Source organism: Cyclopterus lumpus, chromosome 24 (genome assembly GCF_009769545.1).
Source record: "Cyclopterus lumpus isolate fCycLum1 chromosome 24, fCycLum1.pri, whole genome shotgun sequence".
In the NCBI taxonomy this organism is placed as follows: domain Eukaryota; kingdom Metazoa; phylum Chordata; class Actinopteri; order Perciformes; family Cyclopteridae; genus Cyclopterus; species Cyclopterus lumpus.
In genome coordinates, this window is record NC_046989.1 from 2,486,256 (window position 1) to 2,496,615 (window position 10,360).

The 10,360-nt window shown below is 46.3% G+C and overlaps 2 protein-coding genes and 4 non-coding genes across 6 annotated transcripts; 1 reads left to right on the forward strand and 5 right to left on the reverse strand.

The window, feature by feature from the left end:
* Positions 1–822: 822 nt before the first annotated feature.
* rps7 (ribosomal protein S7) lies at positions 823–5,808 on the reverse strand. The gene is made up of 7 exons (XM_034528331.1): positions 5,759–5,808; positions 5,206–5,291; positions 4,331–4,402; positions 3,766–3,909; positions 2,867–2,931; positions 1,796–1,946; positions 823–934 (listed from the first exon to the last, which is right to left on the reverse strand). The coding sequence occupies exons 2-7, from the start codon at positions 5,278–5,280 to the stop codon at positions 857–859; spliced, it is 585 nt and encodes a 194-aa protein (XP_034384222.1). The 5' UTR covers positions 5,281–5,291; positions 5,759–5,808; the 3' UTR covers positions 823–856.
* Positions 1,069–1,290, reverse strand: LOC117727911. Its single transcript, XR_004609072.1, has one exon. It is a non-coding gene; the product is annotated as a small nucleolar RNA SNORA73 family (small nucleolar RNA).
* On the reverse strand, positions 2,337–2,560 carry LOC117727914. Its single transcript, XR_004609075.1, has one exon. It is a non-coding gene; the product is annotated as a small nucleolar RNA SNORA73 family (small nucleolar RNA).
* LOC117727912 lies at positions 3,273–3,494 on the reverse strand. The gene has a single exon (XR_004609073.1). It is a non-coding gene; the product is annotated as a small nucleolar RNA SNORA73 family (small nucleolar RNA).
* LOC117727913 lies at positions 4,043–4,264 on the reverse strand. The gene has a single exon (XR_004609074.1). It is a non-coding gene; the product is annotated as a small nucleolar RNA SNORA73 family (small nucleolar RNA).
* Positions 5,809–6,028: 220 nt separating the features above from the next.
* Positions 6,029–8,937, forward strand: rnaseh1 (ribonuclease H1). The gene is made up of 8 exons (XM_034528313.1): positions 6,029–6,463; positions 6,804–6,928; positions 7,088–7,276; positions 7,425–7,524; positions 7,651–7,705; positions 7,822–7,906; positions 8,271–8,395; positions 8,770–8,937. The coding sequence occupies exons 1-8, from the start codon at positions 6,336–6,338 to the stop codon at positions 8,869–8,871; spliced, it is 909 nt and encodes a 302-aa protein (XP_034384204.1). The 5' UTR covers positions 6,029–6,335; the 3' UTR covers positions 8,872–8,937.
* Positions 8,938–10,360: the final 1,423 nt, after the last annotated feature.

Genomic DNA, 10,360 nt, shown 5'->3' on the forward strand with positions numbered 1-10,360 from the left:
ATCTTGTGAACATTTATATTTAAAAAGAAGTTCTTAACTTTCACACATTCCAACATGGGACTTCGGGGGGGGAAAAAAGGAAAGCTAATTTGTCTGACAGCACCTGAACGCATCATTGAGAAACGTTGTTCTGATTCTTGTTAGTTTGATAACAGTGACGGCTCCTTTAAATCTTTGTTTCACCTGATGAGGAAACATGTTTATGACACATTCAGTTACTTTGCAAGCAAACTAAATACGTCCAATAAATGCATTAAGCAAACTGAACTCACATTAATGTATCAATACATTAAATTTAATGAATTCATTCATCAAACTGTATTGATACACATTAATGTATCAATACATTACGTTTAATAAACTGTAATGTATTGATACACATGTATCAATACATTACATTTAATCAAACAGAGCTCAACACATTAATGTAACAATACATTAAGCTGACTCTTTTATCCAAAGTGACTTACATTTACACACACACACATCTATTCGGGGTCAAGTGTTTTGCTCAAGGACACAACTTACGGGATCAAACCTCCGGTCCTGATTGAAAGACTAACCACTGATCCACAACATCCAACTCAACAGTTCAATATAAAGTAACGTTAAAGCTGTAACGCTCATTGAGGGCAGAAAACAGCCGTTAAATGAAAACGTTCAACTTGGTCTCTATTAAAGTGGTGAGAAAGTCCCACGTTTGTCCTGAAGGTGGCGCCAGAGGGAAATAACTAACGGTACAGTATTTATAAGTAACGTTCAGTAATCTTTAGCAGATTCTCTCCTTCAAGAAGTAAAAAAAACACAGACAGAAACAAACAGTGACAGTAAACAAATTTATTTAGTCATCGGGCATTTAGAGCTGGAATTCAGGGAATTCGAAAACGACGTCTTTGCCGGTGAGTTTCTTGTAGACGCCAGAGAAAGTCTCCACCTGGAAGAAGACCAACAAAACATCACGTTAGTACAAATAAAATAATGTAAATGAGTGGGAAAAGAGTCGAATTGAATATTAAAAAGACAAAACCATAAAGTTTCCTACACATTTTAAATTCTCACACATTAAAGTGCTGTGCACTGCATGGTTTAGCCCCCCAGTCACGGCCCCAAAGGACTCTGGGAAGATGTAGGAATATGCAGGACGCCACGTCCTCACCGACCTGCGGCCAGGGGGCGGAGCTTAGTCTCCGACGTCGTGGAACGGGAATGTACGTCTCAGCTCGAAAGCTACGCTCCCATACGCCACCAGGACAGAGCCAGGAGAGCAACCTCGCTGGATGACCACGTCGGGACACACCGGCCAATCACGGCACACGGCGTCGGGGAAATACCATCTTCTGATTGTACGGCGACTGCTTCAACAACTCCGGTCTATTTTAGTTCAAGATGTGATCACTTTTGGTTCAGAACTGCACTTTAAAACCCTGACGTTGGAGCAGCAACATGTACATTTATTTATTATTATTAAATATGGACAATCTAGTAAAGCTCAAGCAATGTTTACAAATATTTGATGCTTTTGATTTACTCTTATGAGTAATTGTAAATTGTCGGTCGGGGGGGAAAACCCCGAATCCCAAAGCAGACGCGTAGAATATAATTGATGAAATATCACAATGTTAAGCTTCATTTTGGCTGCTTTTTTTCTGACAGAAGCTTCACACATGCGATGCGTTCAAGGACTGTCTGAAAGATGAAAATCTAATAAGAGTATATATTATTTTTTTGCAGCTTCTGACTGATAAGTGGTGGAATTATTGAAAGAAAGCACTCTTTTCACGGAGGAACGACTCACTTTGTGCTCCACGTTGTTCTGCTGCGCCTTGTCCAGGTGGACCTTGATGAGCCGGCTGCAGTCCTGTTTGACTCGGATCCTCTTGCCGACGATCTCGCTGGGGAACACCAGGTCCTCCAAGATGGCGTCGTGGACCGCGGTCAGGGTGCGGCTGAGGGAGGAACCCAGAACTACGTCAACGCGCGACACTCAAGAGTTACGTGCAGTCAGTTAACAGTTAATATTCTGAAAGAGGTGATCAAATAAATCACGTTTAGGATTAGTAATTAAATATCTTCTGTCTAAACAGTTGAAGACGTCACTTCAGACGGGAGGAAACGTATCTCCGTTTTCAGCGATTAACTGGAAATCTTTTGGCAGATTGAAGAAAACCCCAAATCAGACAAATTAGCTTAACTTGCATTAAGACATTGTACATTTGGCAGTAAACAAATTTGCACAATGAAGATCTTTTTAGAATACCATTTTTTTGGGGGGGTTGATTCTTCTGGTAAAAGTTACTACAAATTTGCTTACTTCTGATGAATCTGATAAAATAAAATGCTGTGCACTGCATGGTTTAGCCCCCCAGTCACGGCCCCAAAGGACTCTGGGAAGATGTAGGAATATGCAGGACGCCACGTCCTCACCGACCAAACGGCCAGGGGGGCGGAGCTTAGTCTCCGACGTCGTGGAACGGGAATGTACGTCTCAGCTCGAAAGCTACGCTCCCATACGCCACCAGGACAGAGCCAGGAGAGCAACCTCGCTGGATGACCACGTCGGGTAGTTTAATTCATACAGAACTCAAAATCACAAAATGTGCCCCCCGAAAGCTTCACTCGACGACTCGTTTGAGCCGAAGACGTTCGTTCACCGTCAGGCGACCAAGAAAGACGATATTCTCAGTTCAGAAGCTGCAACCGGCGAATTATTTTGGGCATAGATTTGACTCGACTGACCCAATTATTTAAATAAACTCATTACGTTTCCATGAAGCCAGTTATTGATGATGGCCTCATAATAATGTCCCACGGCCTTGTTAGTGTTCACCAAAGTGCAATTTATTAAATATGTAATATTATTGCTCACCTCCTGGGACGCTTCTGCTTATTCTTGATGCGGCTTTTCCTGGTGGGTTTGGGCAGAATTCTCCTCTGAAGGGGAAAAACACAATAAAAACAAACACCGACGACTCATTAATCTCCAAATCACACAAAAAAACATTTAAACTGAAATTATTCAAGAACAGGAATAGTTTGTTAACCGAAAGGCAGCCGAGTCGGACTGATATTCTGGAAATAAGCTGCCGACATTCACGATCCTTAGTTCTACTCGACGGCTTCAAAGTCCAAAACAGAAGATGTTTTCATAAACTTTCGCCGTAACCACTTGGTTTTTTTTCCTATTAGACGCGATAAATATTTAAACTATTACGAACTTCAGCAAACCATCAACGCTCAACTTTAATCTCCCAAATGATTTTAAAATGGTAAAGTGCTGTGCACTGCATGGTTTAGCCCCCCAGTCACGGCCCCAAAGGACTCTGGGAAGATGTAGGAATATGCAGGACGCCACGTCCTCACCGACCTGCGGCCAGGGGGCGGAGCTTAGTCTCCGACGTCGTGGAACGGGAATGTACGTCTCAGCTCGAAAGCTACGCTCCCATACGCCACCAGGACAGAGCCAGGAGAGCAACCTCGCTGGATGACCACGTCGGGACACACAGAAAAACTCATTTCACACCGTCCCCAATTCACCGTTTCAGAAACTCAGTTTCAGAGAAGACGATTGAAGGTCGTTGCCGACATTTTAAACATCACAGCGTCGATCACACAGCCACAAAGATGGTTCTGATGCCACGAGATGGGTCGACTGGAGGAGATGAGTGAACTCCAGGACCTCCTCAGGAAGGTCACCACATGACTCGGACCCCCTCCCCCCTAAACACCCCTGCAGTATTTACCCACGGCAGACTTCTTCATCCTCACCTGTGCAATGAAGACTACGTGCTTTCCGCTGAACTTCTTCTCCAGCTCCCTCACCAGACGCACCTGAATCTTCTGGAAGGACTTCAGCTGAGGAACGGGAACGAAGATGATGATGGCTTTCCTGCTGCCACCGACTTCGATTTCCTTTCAAAGAAACAAAGACGGCTTGATACGAGTTCAACTTCTACGCGAGAAAACAACCATCAAGTCCATTTGGATGATTTCAGGACGTACGCGCTACTGTGGGAGACACTCGAGTTTAAATGACACATTAAAATGCTGTGCACTGCATGGTTTAGCCCCCCAGTCACAGCCCCAAAGGACTCTGGGAAGATGTAGGAATATGCAGGACGCCACGTCCTCACCGACCAACGGCCGGGAGGCGGAGCTTAGTCTCCGACGTCGTGGAACGGGAATGTACGTCTCAGCTCGAAAGCTACGCTCCCATACGCCACCAGGACAGAGCCAGGAGAGCAACCTCGCTGGATGACCACGTCGGGTAGTTTAAAAAAACACGCATATATATATATATATATATATATAGACGGAGGAATCGTCGTCCTACCTTTGCTGCAGCGATGTTCAGCTCTCTCAGCTGAGCCTTGAGGTCGGAGTTCATCTCCAGCTCGAGTAGAGCCTGCAGGGAGACAAAGTCAAGTCAGCTTTCTTTATTCATCACTGTCCACGAGACAAGAGTGTAAATACACTTTTTAATCCAGCCTTCAACCCCCTACAGACACTTTAAAAAACTCCCCTTTGAGGTTTATATCCTTTGTATTAGATATTGAGGCAGAACCACGTTAAATAAAGGCTCAATATATAAATTTGAGTTGTATCTTAACTTAGAGTGGACAGAAGTACCAGCCATGTGGCTGTTAGGGGGCGACTGTCGGCCAGTTGTTGAAAATAAAGTGTAGTATTTCTGGGTGACAATTTTGAAAGTCTCTGGACAAAAACATGTAATTTACCTAAACATTTCTGAATTCATATTATACCACGATGGATAATTACAGTACGAAAAGTACAATTCTACAGACACACAATGCATCACGCTCATCTCTTAAAACTGTTAAATTCAGCCAGCAAGCCAAAGTGATTGTGTTAGTTATTGTTGCAAAACTTCCACTTCTGTGCATTGTTGCTGCTATTCTTGGCTCGATACGTAAGAGATCTTTAAATTCTAAATAAGGAACATCCTGTTAAATGAAGGCTACATTTACAGAAATATCAGCTATGTGGCTTTTTAGTATTTCTGGGTAACACAACTTCTGGGAGGTCCCTGGGACAAAAACATGCGATTCAATTTAAAGACATCTTTAACTTCCAATGAAGGATCATTACAGTGCAAGTAGTACAAATATACAGACACAATACAAGCAGCCTGACTACAGAATACAAACATAGGGCACGTGTAAACCACCTGAAACACGGTCTTCTTACCTGGGAGATCCCAGACTCGAACTCGTCCGGCTTTTCGCCATTCGGCTTCACTATTTTGGCGCTGGTACTGAACATGGCCGTTGTGTCTGAGGAGAGAAACACAACACACGTTAGTTATCCGCATGGATCCCGCAGGAGCTGCTGCTAAACCAGCATGTACCCCAGCGAGGCTAAAAAGGGCAGCTCAAAAGATGGCCGCCAGTGGAGCCGATATGAGCGACACTTTGAGGGAAACGTATATCACCGAGAAACGAGACGCGAAGCCACCAAAGAGCCTCTACTTTAAGGCGATGGAGGCTAAAGTAGAGGTTAGCTAGTAGGAGTTCGGGGCCTGCTAGCTGGCGTCACTCCCCGATAGAAGAACGCCATTCCCCGGAGCGTCTCCACTACGTTGCATTTCGTCGTATAAAACAGCCATCCGCCGCCACGAAGAGCGTAATCTAACGTATCCGAGCCTTGAGGCGCGTTGCGGCGGGTTCACGCGAAGATTTGACGACATTAAAGCACATTTAAAGGTGGGAAAGCGAGTCCCGTGAAAAGTAGCACGACTAACCTCTGTCAACGACGGCCAAGGAAGAGACCGGACCATCGCGAGAGTTGGTTTAATCCAAACGCGCGTCCCATTTGGCTAACGCGAGAGTTGTACGAGTTCAACGTTCTGAGGCGGGTGAGAACATCGCGAGAGTTGTTTTTTTTTATCCAATGCGCGCGTCCCATTTGGCTAACGCGAGAGTTGTACAAGTCCACGTTCTGAAGGGGATGAGAACATCGCGAGAGTTGGTTTCATCCAATACGCTCGTCCCCTTTTGGCCATCGCGAGAGTTGTTTGAGATCACGTTCTGAGAGGATAAGAACATCGCGAGAGTTGGTGTCGGCCGTGTTGTCAACATTACTTTTTACGTTTCTTGGTCTTTTCTGTGTCGCTGCACTTTAATTAGGACTTAATAGATTATAAATACTTTTATTAGTGTTTTTTGTTGTTGCTTATTCAGCAGTTTTGGCATCTTTTTCACGGCTGCGCTGCTGAATTTGTTTGTTGGTTTTTAAATAGCAAAAACACACATCAGATTTAAAGATATTCAATTGCGTTTGGAGCTGACGTCGGCCATGTCGGCCGCCCCCGTTTGGTGATGTGGAGGCTGCCGTCTCTTTGCAGAGCAGCACGCAGGACCTTCTGCAGCGCCGCGGACGACATGGCGAAGGGCAAGTTCTTCTACGCGGTGCAGAGGGGCTTCACGCCCGGAGTCTACGCTTCCTGGTGAGACCGTGCGGACACGTGGCCGTGAGAAGAACACCCCAAGTTATCGATCCCGTTCACGCGCGTTGCGTTCACATTCCATTCAGATATCGGGTGTGGGAGCGACGCACATTTTACTGATATTAAATGTCCTCCATCAAAACACACGCACGCGCACACGCACGCACTGCGGTGGGCGTTGCTACACTTAAAATGGTCTCAATTCTATTTTAGGTTTGCGCCACCAAATGTATAGAAGAGCATCACAACATCTGTACTGATAAAAAAAGATTAGCAGGAGCCATGTTCAGATTGTTGATTCCCCCCCCCCCCCCCCCCCCCCCCAAAAACTGTTATTTAGGGTTGAATGTAAGCGGCAGGTGGAAAAATTCCCAGCCGCCTCTTTTAAGAAGTTTCTATCAGAGAAAGACGCCTGGGCGTTCTTCAGAGGGGTCGAACCATCTCCTGTTCCAGAGGTGAAAAAAGGTAAACAACATGTGTTCTAGTGGCTGTAATTTCAATAATAAATAAAACCCTCCCGTAGCAGATGTGTGTCCTATAATTCTAAATAACTACAAACAATCTCTCTCTCAAAAAAAAAAAAAAAAAGTCCACTTCATGTGCATGTTTTTTTTCCGCTTTCAGTCGCCCAGCGCGTGGAGTCGGCCGACGCTCTGCTCCCTAAAAGAGGCCCGGAGCCTCTGGAGTACATCCCCCTCGGCAGGAAGAGGCTTCACTCGGCCCAGAAGGCGGAGGAGCAGTCGTCCCCGTCCAAGCGGGTCAGACAGGCGGAGAGCTCGTCTTCGGAGAGCGCCGACGGATTCACGTACATGGGTAAGACGGTTGGAGGGGAGATTGATTTAATGTGGCAGATGTAAACGGATTCTTTTACCTGCTAGCGAGCGCACCGTGTTCTCCGTAGAAGTAAAAAATGGAGGAAAGATTTTTTTAAATGAAAAGTGAATCGCTCCGGTCCGCTCAGGCGACGCCGTGGTCGTTTACACCGACGGTTGCTGCTCGAAAAACGGACAGAAGGGCGCCCGAGCCGGCATCGGAGTGTACTGGGGCCACAACCACCCGCTGTGAGAACACACACACACACACACACACGCACACGCACACGCACACGCACGCACAAGCACACATCGTGTGGAGTCGCCTTTCTTGACTTTTAGATGATTTTTAATCTGTTTGCTTTTTTCCTGCAGAAACGCCGCTGAGCCGCTGCTGGGAAGACAAACCAACCAGCGAGCAGAAGTCCAGGTAAAATGTGCAGAACCTTCTGGAGCGTTTTAGTCTCCGTGCACCTGTTGGGACGCGGCTGTGTGTTCAACTGTCCTGTTTTTGTGTGTGTGTGTGTGTGTGGGGGGGGGAACCAGGCGGCCTGCAAAGCGCTGGAGCAAGCCAAAGAGAACGGCCTCAAGAAGCTGGTCCTCTACAGCGACAGCAAGTTCACCATCAACGGTGAGCGCTGGGGGCCGGGGCCACGATCAGGATTCGTTGGTAAACCGCTATGAAAGTAGAGCCGACTGACCGTCAAGGCTCATGGGAAACGATGACACGAGTACAAAGAGGTTGATCCAGATTTAAAAGCCAGACGTCCTTCCTGCGTTTTTGCAGTTTTAACCTCCTCTTGTTTGTTGATTGGTCAAATGCTGCAAACCCCGCCCCTTAACGTGAACGGCTAGATTGAGAAACCCGGGGAGTCGTAGCCGGCTTAGCGGGATCCGCGTCGTCGGGGGTTAGTTGAGCCAGATCGGGTCTTGTTGAACCCCCTTCGTGGTCCAGGCCTCCGTGAGGTTGAAGTCTCGCGGTGCGTTCGCTGCAGGTGTGACCAGCTGGGTGAAGACCTGGAAGCTGAACGGCTGGCGGCTGAAATCCGGAGGTCCCATCACCAACAAAGAGGACTTCGTGAAGCTGGACCGGCTGAACGCGGAGCTGGAGGTGGTCTGGGTAAATATCCGCTTCCTTTTAGTCCAGAGGCACGGCTTGTGGTACTCTAATATACTAAATATGTGTGTCACATCGCTGCTTCATTAAGAGTAATATTTTATGCATTTATGAGAAAAGGCTATTTTTATTTTTAGACCCGTTTTTAGTGGTTTGATTTGTGGGAGGAAAGAGGCCACAAGGGGGCGCTAGAGGCACATGCCAGCTGGTGAAAGTTGGATAAAGATACTTGACTTTATTTTATTTAATTTTTTTTTTTTAAATAACATTGTTCATAAATCTGACTAACCGTAACAAGAGGTCAAAGGTCATCAGGTGAGCTGGAGTGACACTCGATGGCTTTACCGGTGAGGAAAATGATCTTTTCTTTCCTCCAGCTGCACATTCCAGGTCACGCCGGTTACCGCGGCAACGAGGAGGCCGACAGACTGTCGAGGGAAGGAGCGGCGAAGGCTTCCCAGGAGAGGAGACCGGCTTAGAGACAAAGTCTGACTTATTTATCTTTTATTTGTGTTTTTCACTCCGAATAAACGTTTTCTGCTTCAGTCGCCTCGTTAGTGTTTTATGACCGTGTGACGTTTCCTCTGAGGAGGGAAGGGAAGGAGAGAGAGAGAGGGAGGGGAGGAGGAAGGGCTGAAAGAGGAGATGAGGAGATGAAGGAGAGGAGAGGAGGAGGAATGGGAAGCAGAGTAGGAGATAAAGACGATGAGGGAAGGAGATGAAGATGAGGGAAGGGAAGGAGAGAAGGGATGAAAGAGAAGGAGATAAAGACGACGAGGAGGAAAGGGAAGGAGAGAAGGAGATAAAGACGAGGAGGAAAGGGAAGGGATGAGGAAAGGAGGAGAATAAGAATCTCCTAAGAGGAGTCAGGTGCAATGCAGTCACCGTCCACCAGGAGGAGCTCCAGGTCGACTGCAGACAAAGACCTCACTTGATGCTTATTGTTTAAAATCATCTCCGATTTTCAAACTACATGAAAAGATTAAAGTGTGAACCTGATAAACCACAAAACCAATCTGCTCCCAGTAAGACCAGCAGACTGTAACTGGGAACACATACTTATTATGGGGAAGAGGGGAGGGAAGGAGATGAAGACGAAGAAAGGGAAGGAGATGAAGACGAGGAGGGAAGAGAAGGAGATGAAGATGAGGAAGAAGGGAAGGAGAGAAGGAGATGAAGAAAGGGAAGGAGATGAAGACGAGGAGGGAAGAGAAGGAGATGAAGATGAGGAGGAAGGGAAGGAGAGAAGGAGATGAAGATGGGGAAGGGAAGGAGAGAAGGGATGAAAGAAGGAGATGAGGAGGAAAGGGATGGAGAGAATGGATGAAAGAGAAGGAGATGATGAGGAAATGGATGTAGAGAAGGGATGAAGGAAACGAGGAGGAAAGGGAAGGAGAGAAGGAATGAATGAGAGGAGATGAAGATGAGGAGGGAAGTGAGACCTAAAGAAGTATATTTTATTGACATGTCACCAAGTTCCCAACAAGCTTAAAAATGATACATTTTATTTCAATAAACGGATACAAATTAAGCCAAAAAGCCCCAGCGTTGCTAGGCTACGCTAACATTGTAGCAGCTTTAGCAACGCTCACGATAACCTCGTAATGTAGATTGTTCCGAGTGTTGCTAGGCTACGCTAACATTGTAGCAGCTTTAGCAACACTCACGATAACCTCGTAATGTAGATTGTTCCGAGCGTTGCTAGGCTACGCTAACATTGTAGCAGCTTTAGCAACGCTCACGATAACCTCGTAATGTAGATTGTTCCGAGCGTTGCTAGGCTACGCTAACATTGTAGCAGCTTTAGCAACGCTCACGATAACCTCGTAATGTAGATTGTTCCGAGCGTTGCTAGGCTACGCTAACATTGTAGCAGCTTTAGCTCACAATGACGTCGTATGGGCGTAAAACACAGAAGATCTTCCAGATTGTAACTTGAAGTACTTTTTGACGTACTTTTACTGAAGT

Coding starts and splice junctions, on each gene's coding strand:
- rps7 (XM_034528331.1), bottom strand. CDS start 5,280: ATGTTCAGTACCAGCGCCAAAATAGTGAAGCCGAATGGCGAAAAGCCG. Junction 4,403..5,205: donor TCGAGTCTGGGATCTCCCAG/GTAAGAAGACCG, acceptor GTCTCCCTGCAG/GCTCTACTCGAGCTGGAGAT. Junction 935..1,795: donor AGAACAACGTGGAGCACAAA/GTGAGTCGTTCC, acceptor GTCTTCTTCCAG/GTGGAGACTTTCTCTGGCGT.
- rnaseh1 (XM_034528313.1), top strand. CDS start 6,336: ATGTGGAGGCTGCCGTCTCTTTGCAGAGCAGCACGCAGGACCTTCTGC. Junction 6,464..6,803: donor CCCGGAGTCTACGCTTCCTG/GTGAGACCGTGC, acceptor ACTGTTATTTAG/GGTTGAATGTAAGCGGCAGG. Junction 6,929..7,087: donor TGTTCCAGAGGTGAAAAAAG/GTAAACAACATG, acceptor TTCCGCTTTCAG/TCGCCCAGCGCGTGGAGTCG.